Source organism: Physella acuta, unplaced genomic scaffold (genome assembly GCF_028476545.2).
Source record: "Physella acuta isolate Inbredline_101_S28 unplaced genomic scaffold, ASM2847654v3 ptg000855l, whole genome shotgun sequence".
Taxonomy (NCBI): Eukaryota; Metazoa; Mollusca; class Gastropoda; family Physidae; genus Physella; species Physella acuta.
In genome coordinates this window covers 612,092-623,722 of record NW_026732372.1, presented here as the reverse complement: position 1 = coordinate 623,722, position 11,631 = coordinate 612,092, and the positions used below count along the sequence as shown (strand labels likewise).

Here is an 11,631-nt window from a genome sequence, read left to right as displayed (position 1 = left end):
GTTCGGGTGTTTTTTTAGCGGTACGCGATGGGGTAGGGATGGCGTGTCACAGTTCACCAACCAAGTCAAGATTTACAACACCTAAGCTATTTTCGCCCCCACAAGTACCCATAAACTTATATCGTGTCTACACATTTAGACAGAGACACCCCAAAACAGCAACAATAAGCGCCTGTTGAGTTGATGATGGTTTTATATTTTTATGGACGTGATGTTCCATGTTGGAGATATAAAAGAATCGTCCGCGAACCCCTTAGAGACACTGTAGTTTTCCGTGTAGTATTGGATGGGAGATGTACAAATATTGTTAGCTTTTCATTTGTTTAAAACAAGAAGACGCTTTTTATTATACAACTTAACTTAAGTTTTTTAAAAATGGGAAATGTAGCAAATTTCCTACGAGTTTTTTTATTCATACTTCCAATCTTCATTGGAATACAAGCAGACGATCCAGCAGGGATAACGGTCAGCGAGGCCGCAGACGAACTGATGAGGAGGTACTCGGTGAATAGGACAGATTTCAATCTCGCGGTCTAACGTCCGGCGAGTTTTTCAGTTTGTTGGCAGGCGCCACGTCCCATTTCGGTGGAGTTCTTGGACAACCTGGTGGGAGACTGCAAGAGGGAGGACAGGAACTGTTCGTGGAAATCTGAGGTGAGTGGGGGAGATCTGGGGGTCGGCGTGGTCGAGTCGGTAAAGCTCGTGGTTGCTAAACCGAAAAGTCTCGAGTTCGAACCCTCGGGCAGATGAGGCTCGTTAGCTGGGGACAGCCACTCTTCTAGGAGAGACAACTCCAAAATTAAACAACTGCTGCTTTGTAGTTTGTTTCTTGGTTGGAGCAAAAGCTATGGAAACAAATCCAAAATATAAAAGCAGGCTGAAATCGGAGTCAATGGCCTCAATGGTGCATAACTTAATTCTGTTTGAGGGGATCTCTTCCAACACTAAAATTAAGAACGAAGAAGAAGGTGAGATCCAATCGTGGAGGGTTTGGTTAAGAAAAGTTATGGCATGATGTCGTAACTGAATGCTAAATTAGGTGCATAAAAGGGTAAATGGGAACAAAACATCACGAAGATAAATTTACTTTTTCAGTGAACATTTTGTTTTTCTGTGACTATATTTCTGTAAATTACCCCCCCCCCCTACCTTTTTTCCTGATAATTACTTCCCCTTACCCTTTTTCCCTGATGAATGTTTACTGTGATAATTTTTCCTGTACCATTTTCTTGAACGATAAATTTTCTTGTCGCAATTTTCCTTTGACTTATTACCTGTATTGTATTTCCTGTAAAGTATTTCCTAAAGTTACTTTTTCCATGTGACATTTTTTTTGTGTGACTATTTTTCTGTAAATTACTTCACCTAACTTTTTCTTCCTGGTGATTTTTTACTGTGACAATTTTCCTGTAAATTACTTCCCATAAAGTTTTCTTCTTAAAGTTTTGTCTCCTGTTATCTCTTGTATAGACTTTAATTTAATACATGTAACTTTTTCCTAGAAAGTTTTTTCATGCGACTTTTTTAAAATTATTTTTGTGACTACATATCTTTTGACTATTATTATTTCGTTCATTATATCTTAGTAACGGAACACAGGCTATTACGGCATTTGTTTTTTCATTTTTGCTCAATTTCTTAGCCGTAAAAAGTAGTATAAAAATTAGTATAAACATAAGAACGAACCACTACTACAATGAAGCTATGTTGAAGTTCTATACATCATAACGGTTCGTCCTCCTAATTAAAAAGCTAAAGCCATTAGTGTTAATTATAGATTGTAATTCTGGGGTCATGACCTCTTAAGATCGCTGTTTATCGGTTAATTAAAGATTGTAATTCCGGGGTCATGACCTCTTAAGATCGCTGCTTATCGGTTAATTAAAGATTTTAATTCCGGGGTCATAACCTCTTAAGATCGCTGTTTATCGGTTAATTAAAGATTGTAATTCCGGGGTCATGACCTCTTAAGATCGCTGTTTATCGGTTAATTAAAGATTGTAATTCCGGGGTCATGACCCCTTAAGATCGCTGTTTATCGGTTAGCTACAAAGATAGACAAACATGTTGACAGGCGCCCTTTGTCTTGTGTGTTTACAAGCGTTCGTCCTCAGCAGTAAAAAAAAATTTATTACGTTTCTCAAGTGCCGGAAAGTTGATCAGCGCCATAAAGTCAAGTGGAAAATAAGAAATTTGAGTTGAATTTTATTTACATATCAAAATTTGTATTTTTTATATTTTTTTTTATTTTAATGTGAAATAACAGTCTAGTCTCTAGTCTTTAAAAATATATTAACGTTTAAAAACAGCTTAGTACAAAAGTAGGCCGAGATCGAACAGTTCTTAGTACAATGTTTTTTTTAATAAATACAAAGGATACCAAATAAAATTAATACAAAAGTATTTTAACTCTAAAAGTCAGATTTGCGGACACATTAGGCCGTCTCCGAACATCGTCGTCTTTACAATAGTTTGAACACGCCAGGACCAGAATTGTAATGTTTTACCCCCATACGAACGGCACTTACCGCAGACAGTAGACGAAATGGAACGGTGTGGTAGAGTGTTCGACTGATAACCCGATAGTCTCTAGTTCGGATCCGGGATTGACGTCCCTGAGTCGACCCAGCACTGATAGGTACCTGACTCACATTAGAGAAAGTAAAGACGGCTGGGTATAGTGCTGATATGATGCCTTCCTCTGTGGAATGTAAGAATCATAAGGGTTGTTTACAGAGTTTCTTCCAGGCATCTCTTCGGGGGGGGGGTGGAAAGCCCCCCCCCCCCGAAGAAAGTCTACCCCCCCCCCCCACCGAACGAGGTATATTTTATATAGTAATCATACACTTTTACTAGTGTCCGCCCCCCCCCCCCCCCCCGAAAAAATGTTGACCGCCCCCTCCGAAAGTATCAAGTGCCCCTTGGTTGTTTACTTTTTTCCACTAGACAAAAATATTGTGTACTGGTGTGACGCTAAAAAAAAACTCACTAAATTAAAATTATGATTAGGTACGCTGTTGTCAGTGTTTATTTTAGACTTTTTTTCTCCTAGTGGAGGGGGGGGGGGGGGGGGGGGGAGGGGGCAGTAGACATTTTTTGGGCGGTTAACACCCCCCTTCTCCTTCCCCAACAGATGCCTGAAAGAAATTCTAGCTGCAGCTTCGAAAGTAGGGTGGGAAAATAAAGAAAAATACGTTATTTATATTATGTCCCTCAAGCCGCGATCAGTGTTTCTTTCAGACATTTTTCTCCGGGGGTGAACTTAAAACTTTCGGGGGGGGGGGGGGGGGGGAAGATGATGGACTTAATTTTCCTGGGAAGGGGGGAAACACTAATAAAAGTATATATTTTCTATATGAATTCTTTTTCCTTCGGGAAGGGGGCAGTAGACGTGCTACGGGCGGATGCCACAAAGAAACACTGGCTGTTAGAACACACGAATCTAATCTTAAAGCCGTGAGTTTCGGTTCCTGGACAAGTCGCTAGGCTGTGTTCATCACAGTATTGATGGCTAACCGATTCGAATGGTGAAATAGAAAATGACAGGTCTCGGATCATACAACCCCTTCAATCCAGAGGCGTAGCAAGGGGGGGGGGGGGTAGGGTACATATGGTCCCCTGGGCGCCAACCCTAGGGGGCGCCAAAATGAGTTGGAAAAAAAAAATAAAAGATCATTTTAGCTGCAGTTTTTGCATTATAAATATTTTAAAAATATAAGGGGGGGGGGGGGGGGGGGCAAAATTGAAAGTTTGTCCCCGGGCGCCGGGAAGGGTCGCTACGGCCTCTGCTTAGATCCCATGTCACAAAACTGATGTACTATCCGCCGTATAGACCGCCAGCCCTAAAAGTGTGATCCACACGACCTTGTTTCAAAATGTTGCTATACTTTATTGCTATACTTGCTATACTTTATTGCTATACTTGCTATAACACATCTCATTCTTCCAGTGCCCGGGCATCGCTGAGATCTTCGATCATCTCGCAGTCGACGGGCAACCTCAGGGCAGATGGATTCATCGAGGCACTTCCGGTGGCGCTGAACACTCTGACGTCAGCGAACTGCTCGGAGGGCGCCAGTGACGTCATGTACCATGGCAGACTGAAGCAAAAAACCCACCATGGCGCAAGGTTAAACACACGGGGTCAAAGGTCATTTCCATCCACACGTCACCACGTGACAGACTTTTCTTGTGGTCAGCATGTTGGTTACTGTAGGGGTCAGATTCTAAAAATACTGACCCCCGTTACCATAGATACCAGTCAATATAATGAAAAAGGTCTGCTATATTATTCAGAGTTTCTTCCAGGCTTCCTCTCAAATAAAGTCTACCCCCACCCCCACCCCCACCCCCGAACGAAAATGGAAAATTATATAGAAAACATTTACTTTTACCAGAGTCGCCCCCTCCCCAAAAATGTAGTCTTCCCCCGCCCCCCCCCCCCCCCCCCCCCCCACCGAAGAAAGGAGAAAAAAGTCTGGAAGAAACGCTGATATTATTGTCAATGGTTGGACAAAGTGTTTCAGATATTGTCAGTGCTTTAGTATTGGAATTTGTCCTTGAAAACGGTTGATGTTTAGACAACATGGCATAAATGACAATGCTACAACTTAAACACACACCACACACACTCACACACATTAAAACACAACACGTTAAAAGAAGAAGTACTGAAGAAACAGTACTGTAAGAATCCTATCCAACCCAGTCACTTTTACTCTTGACCTGACCTTCAGTCCTTGACCTAGTTCCAAAGTCAACGTCCTATTGGTGTGTTCTGTGGACCTCAATGGCTTGACAGTACAGGTTTACTTATAGAGGCGATGAGGTGTACATCACCAGCATATAAGTAGTTCTCAGTATAAAGGAGCTTTACCTCATAGGTTAAGATCTGGCTAGAGATCTTACACGATTTATTATTAGTATCAGATAAAGCTTTTATTGCATCAAGATACATACTAGTTCTCAAAGGGACATAAATCATGTAAATGCAACAAAGGGATATAATTCCATCCAATATTACACAATGGGACATAATTCATACAGTATTGCTCATTTGCTTTAACACAGAGACAATGCTTCTTCTTGCTGTTTATAGCAAGGTTCAGTAAAGATTAAAGAAATAAAATTTTAATTAAATCTGGTATTATAAGACAATGACGTACCATTTATGTTTTACAATATCATATTTTGAAAAATCGCACGGTAAACAGAGTGATTGTACCCATTTTGAATTTAAAATGTAATTCATATAAAAGTGATCTTAATCTTAATTCAGATTGTTTTTGGAATGTGTCTGATCTGATTTATTTCATCCATTCAATGTCTACCTACTCTTCCCTTTCCCCCCCCCCCACCCACTAACAGCCTGGGGCTACAGCATCGGTTTTGTGACGGTCATCATCCTAATCTCAAACATCGGCGCCTGCCTGGGACCGATCATGCAGAAACGGTTCTTCAAACGTCTGCTGCAGTTTCTGGTTGCCATGGGTGCAGGGTCTCTAGTCTCGACAGGTCTAATTGTGCTGATACCTGAGGTTTGTCCCAGTTGCACCTGTAATGCTTGATCTTGGGCACATTCCTATATACACTATACAATGTGTATATAAATATATATATATATATATATATATGGTATATATATATATATATATAGAGAGAGAGAGAGATGTATATATATATATATATATATATATATATATATATATATTATATATATATATATATATATATAATGTTTAAATAAAAGGTTGATATGTAGTAATAAATATTTATGCAGCATAGGCTTATATCATTCATATATATATAGGCCTATATATATATATTATATATATATATATATATATATATATATATATATATATATATATATATATATATAATATGTGTGTGTGCGCGCGTCCTGTGTGTATATGTGACTGTGTCTGTGTGTTTACGTGTCTGGGTGCTTGTGTACCCTTGATCTTGTGTGTTCGTGGATTCTGTCCGTGTGTCTGTGTGTATGTGTGTCTTTGTCTTTGTCTTGCTACTTATATATACATTTTCCGTGTATAAAAATACATGTATATATATATATATATATATATATATATATATATATATATATATATATATATATATATATATATACAAGATATAGGAGCACATGTATCTATGTCTTTGCAGGCCTTTGATCTAATGGCTATAGAGGAGATCGGCGACGACTACGTGTGGAAGTCGACGGCCGCTGTGTTGAGTATTTACGCCTTCTTCAGTCTGGAGCGAGTACTCAAAACTTTGAGGACACAAACAAACCAAACACAAACGAGTGAGTCACGTAGAGGCTTGACAGGCCGATACTATTTCTAGAATGAGTACACTAGTTCTGTAGATAAGCTTGGCATCATTTGGTTTTGTTTGAGAGTAAGTCATGTATATGCTTATAGACTTCCATCATTCCTTGTATGAGTAAATGAGTTTTGTAGCTATGCGTGTTAGTGGCGGCGTAAGCTTGGCTTTAGTTTGAGAGTAAGTCATATACAGTGTTTCTTCCAGACTTTTTTCTCCGGGGGGGCACTTGAAATCTTCGGGGGGGGCGGTAAACTTTCTTCGGGGGTGGCGGACACTGTTAAAAGTATATATTTTCTATATAAATTATATAAATTTCATTTCGTTCGGGGGGGCGGTAAAAAATTTTCGGAGAGATGCCTGGAAGAAACTCTGGTCATATATAGGTTGCTAGAACGCTACCATTCCTTGTATGACTGGATGAGTTCTGTAGATATGCGTATACTTAACGGCGTTCTTGGTAGTAAGTCTTTTAATTTAGTATGAATTTTCAAAATTTGGGTCCGTTGAAAACAATAAATTTTGGGAATTTTAGGGTATTAAAACTAGTAGTTTTAACGGACCCACAATTTGAAAACTCATAATAAATTAGTTTGAAGATATGCACTTAAAATTTTTAGCCGAGTACCCGAAAATATGGTAGAAGATTATGAATTCATTGTTTATTGGGCTTAAAATGTAACATTTTATGAAAGGTGGAAAACCTACGAAGGGGTTAATTTTTCAAGATGGCCGCCGTTGTCATAGTTACCAATATTTTCCCACCTATTCTTTTTTATGGAAACACATAATTCAGTTGTACCTTAAAACAGCTATAGAGAAACAATTTTTTTTCTAACGAGTATTAAAAAAGTTTTTTCTTTTTTTTTTTTACCTGAGCCTACCGACTTAAAACAGCTCAAGATTCCAATCGACTTTTTCCGTCGTTAAGGGTCGCAGTGTTTTTAATAAATTCAATTAATTGTTTCCTAACATTTTGATCGGAGTGAATATGTAAATATATGACTTTCGTCCATAGAAATTACAGATATATTCTACGTTGCCGAAATAAAAGCCAAGTGTTTTTTTTTTATTATTTAGGAACTCCTTAGAATTAAATCCATCACAGTAGACCCACCAGATGGGGATATGAAGACGCCGCTGAAAAGCGTCAAGAGCATGGAGGAGGAAGCTGAGCAGGCCGCCCACGGCCACTCCCATGGGGGGGACGACAAGAGCTCGCTGGCGTGGATGATCATGGCGGGGGACGCCCTGCACAAGGCGGTGGACGGGCTGTCCATTGGGGCGGCGTTCACAGAGGACATCACCCTGGGGATGAGCATCGCGCTGGCCATTTGTTGTGAGGAGGTGCCGCACGAACTGGGTGAGGGAAGTGTTTTGTTGTGAGGAGGTGCCGCACGAACTGGGTGAGGGAAGTGTTTTGTTCGGGGTAAAAGTTGGTACTAGGTGAGGGAAGTGTTTTGTTGTGAGGAGGTGCCACATGAACTGGGTGAGGGAAGTGTTTTGTTGTGAGGAGGTGCCGCACGAACTGGGTGAGGGAAGTGTTTTGTTGTGAGGTGACAGTTGGGACTAGGTGAGGGAAGTGTTTTGTTGTGAGGAGGTGCCACATGAATTGGGTGAGGGAAGTGTTTTGTTCGGGGTAAAAGTTGGTACTAGGTGAGGGAAGTGTTTTGTTGTGAGGAGGTGCCGCATGAATTGGGTGAGGGAAGTGTTTTGTTGTGAGGAGGTGCCGCATGAATTGGGTGAGGGAAGTGTTTTGTTGTGAGGTGACAGTTGGGACTAGGTGAGGGAAGTGTTTTGTTGTGAGGTGACAGTTGGGACTAGGTGAGGGAAGTGTTTTGTTGTGAGGAGGTGCCACATGAACTGGGTGAGGTAAGTGTTTTGTTGTGAGGAGGTGCCGCACGAACTGGGTGAGGGAAGTGTTTTGTTCTAGATAATGGCACTACATGAGCCAAGTGTTCTAGGTACTGGTAACAGTTGCAGAACGAGTAAGAATCTTAGGCTATTATCGCTGCCCTAAAAGGAGCGGCGTGGATCATCATCATTTCCCGTTTGTACCCAAGACAGGACATGTAGAGCTCATCTATTTCTGAGACCTCGGCATATGAAGGGATAGTGTAGTCAGCACTATGCTCAGCCGCCTTTATTTTTTCCATAACATGAGTTAAGTGTTCATCAGAGTTAGGTGGACTCAGGGACGTTTACTGACTTGAATCCGGATTCGAACTCGAGACTTTCGGATAATTAGTCTAGCTCTCTACCGCTGGGCCAGGTTGAGGGTAGCGCCCATAATTGTGATATTGATTTCGGCTTCGATTTCGTAGTCCACTCAGCCCTAACGGGTACCTGGCCTTAGTTGGAAGAAAAATAAGACAATTAGTGATATAGAACATTACATGTACTACTAAACCTTACCTTACACCATCTCAAAACCTAACCTTATCCATAACAACAAACCTGACTAACCTTACTTCTGACTATAACCAAAATATCTTTCTCTCCCACAATTCCACAGCGGATATAGCAATCCTGCTGCACTCTGGCTTGTCCATCAAGCGGTCACTCTTTGTCAACTGCCTGTCCGCCCTCTTCTGTTACGTCGGCCTTGTGATCGGGGTATTGGTGGGTGCAACATCTGCCACAGCCAGTCAGTGGATATTTGCCGTGGCCGGCGGCCTGTTCTTGTATGTCCCTCTGGTTGATATGGTAAGCTCTTTCTTGTGTCTGTGTCTGTGTGTGTCTGTGTGTATGTATGTATGTGTGTTTGTGCGTGTGTGTGTCTGTATGTGTGTCTGTGTATGCGTCTGTGTATGTCTCTGCGTGTGTGTGTCTGTCTGGGTGTCTGTGTGTGGGTTTTTGTGTGTCTGTGTGTGTATCTGTCTGTCTGTGTGTCTCTGTTTGTCTGTTTTTCTGGGTGTCTGTGTATGGGACTATGGGTCTGTGTGTGGGTCTCTATTCTGTCTGTGTGTGTGTGTTTGTGTCTGTCGTCTGTGTGTCTCTGTGTGTCTGTCAGTCTGGGTGTTTGTGTGTCGGCCCTTGTGTGTGTCTGTGTGTGTCTGCATGAGCACCTAGTGTCGAAGCAAAAGTTTAACTCGTCAATACTTATTTAAATACCATTAGGGCCTGTTGAAACAATTTTTCTACGATCCCCCAACTCAAATAGTAGCTCTAGCTCTTACTTTAATCCTGACACACTCCTGATTTTAAACTTAACTTCAATACGGTCACCAATATAATTTGACTCTAGAATGAAGATGTTTACATTATTTCCTTCTACTCGATATGTCATCTAGTGATGCAACAAAGCTCTGGCCAACTTTCTAGCCCCCCCCCCCTCTTAGTTTTGATATAATGGTTTCAATTCTGTCTCTTCTATTCGTCGCTATGTAGTCCTTGTTAGCCCTTTCCTTCTTTTGCTATGTGGAGCCCATAAAATTCTGTCTTTTTTACAAAGGTGTTGTTTTTTGTCACAACATAAGGCCGATCCATCTCCAATACGCTACAGTTATGATCTCTATTATGTGGAGTTTCTTTCGGGAGGGAACAATGCCCCCCCCCCCCCCCCAAGGAGCACTCCCCTTCCCTCATCGGGCGAAATAGGGAAAAAGTAAAATTTATTTTGAAAAAATATACTTAAACCAGTCTCAACCCGTCTCCCACCCACCCACCCACCCACCCACCCACCCAGCCACCCACCCATCCAAAATTTCAAGTGCCCTCCCCCTCTGTCATCCATTCCAAATTTCACCCATTTCTTCCCCCTCCCCTATCCGATCTTTTAAGTGCCCCCCCCCCCATTCCAAATTTCAAGTGCCACCCCCCCCCCCATCCGATATTTCAAGTTCCCCCCACCCATTCAACATTGCAAGTGCCTCCCCCCCCCCCCCCAACCACACCCACAAATTGTCCGAAAGAAACTGTTGTTATATCTCTTTGATTACTCACCCTCTGTGCCCCACCACCTTTTACACAAAACTTCGACCTTGACCTTTTCCAGCTGCCTGACATGAGCAACCACCTTGACCTCCTGCTCTACCAGGGGAACGGCGAGGCCAAGGTCGTGGCTTTCCTCCACACGGCCGGTCTGGTTATCGGTGCTGGAATCATCGTCCTCATCTCCAACATCAGCGGGTACATCGTCGTCTAGCCCGGTGGAGCTGGGAGGTGTTTGTAAACAAAGGACAGTAACTTCCGGTGTTTTAGAGTTGCCTTTGCTTAGTTTGTTCTATATCAGTGGTTTTTAACCTGGGTTCGTTCGAACCCCAGGGGTTCGGAGCGTCCTGTCTCAGGGGTTCGGCGGATGTCAAGACCAGAGGCGTAGCGACCCTTCCCGGCGCCCGGGGACAAACTTTCAATTTGCCCCCCCCCATATATTTTTTATATCTATAATGCAAAACTGCAGCTAAAATGAGCTTTTAATTTTTTTTTTTCAACTCATGTTGGCGCCCCTAAGGGTCTGCGATCGGGGACATATGTACCCCCCCCCCCCCCCGCCTCTGGTCAAAACACACATCCGATTCATATGATTCATGATTAGATTTGTTAGAGCTGACGATAGAGCTAGTGTTTCTTCCATGCTTTTTTTCTCCGGGGGGGGGGCATTTGATATTTTCGGGTGGGGGGTGTGGGCGGACTAAGTTTTCCGAGGGTGGTGGCCTGGAAGAAACTCTAAATAGAACTGATAAGAAGGGTGCGATGAAACCGCATATGAAACTGGTGGGGTTCGGTACTTCCAAAAAGGTTAAGAACCACTGTTCTACGTCCTTAAAAGGGGCAGAAGATCAAAAGAGTGACCATATGGAATCGAAATCGCTTCTCCATTTGAAATTTAATGTGATGCATTTTGTAAATTCATTTCTTGTGTGAAGTGTTCATATATGTCGTATGGTATGATTCAGTGAGCTCTACCAATTTAAAAAAAAATATGTTTCAAATAAAAGTATCGTTTTAAATAACATGTAGAAAAATATGTAATAATTTTTATGCTTATACATCAGGAATTCGTCAGAAGCTGATTATCAGCACACACAAATTTATTCATTGATATTTTTACAAACATTTTTTAAGTTCAGGAATTTCGTTATCAGTGATACTATCTCAATAAATGGGGCTAGAGTCTGGGGCATCTCAAGTTATATCATTATGTTGGCATTATGTTGCATATAAATATAGTTTATTAGGACATACACTATGGTCTAGTTTTAATTTTATTTTAAAATCACGCTGACATTACATAATCTATTTTTAGTTTTATTGATAAGTAAGTTTTATGTATACAAAAATAAAGACTTAGGTTTTGCATAA

General features: G+C 41.4%; 1 protein-coding gene across 1 annotated transcript; it reads left to right on the top strand.

Moving 5' to 3' along the window:
- Positions 1 to 275: 275 nt before the first annotated feature.
- LOC131952153 (metal cation symporter ZIP14-like) lies at positions 276 to 10,911 on the top strand. Its single transcript, XM_059314695.1, has 9 exons — positions 276 to 654; positions 3,950 to 4,129; positions 5,368 to 5,537; positions 6,166 to 6,307; positions 6,426 to 6,447; positions 6,948 to 6,966; positions 7,408 to 7,690; positions 8,843 to 9,033; positions 10,325 to 10,911. The coding sequence occupies exons 2-9, from the start codon at positions 4,120 to 4,122 to the stop codon at positions 10,472 to 10,474; spliced, it is 987 nt and encodes a 328-aa protein (XP_059170678.1). The 5' UTR covers positions 276 to 654; positions 3,950 to 4,119; the 3' UTR covers positions 10,475 to 10,911.
- Positions 10,912 to 11,631: the final 720 nt, after the last annotated feature.

What these genes read in the sequence shown, in the direction of transcription:
- LOC131952153 (XM_059314695.1), top strand. An exon ending in TAATTGTGCTGATACCTGAG is followed by an intron (nt 5,538 to 6,165) that starts GTTTGTCCCAGT and finishes ATGTCTTTGCAG; the next exon opens with GCCTTTGATCTAATGGCTAT. An exon ending in ATGTCCCTCTGGTTGATATG is followed by an intron (nt 9,034 to 10,324) that starts GTAAGCTCTTTC and finishes GACCTTTTCCAG; the next exon opens with CTGCCTGACATGAGCAACCA.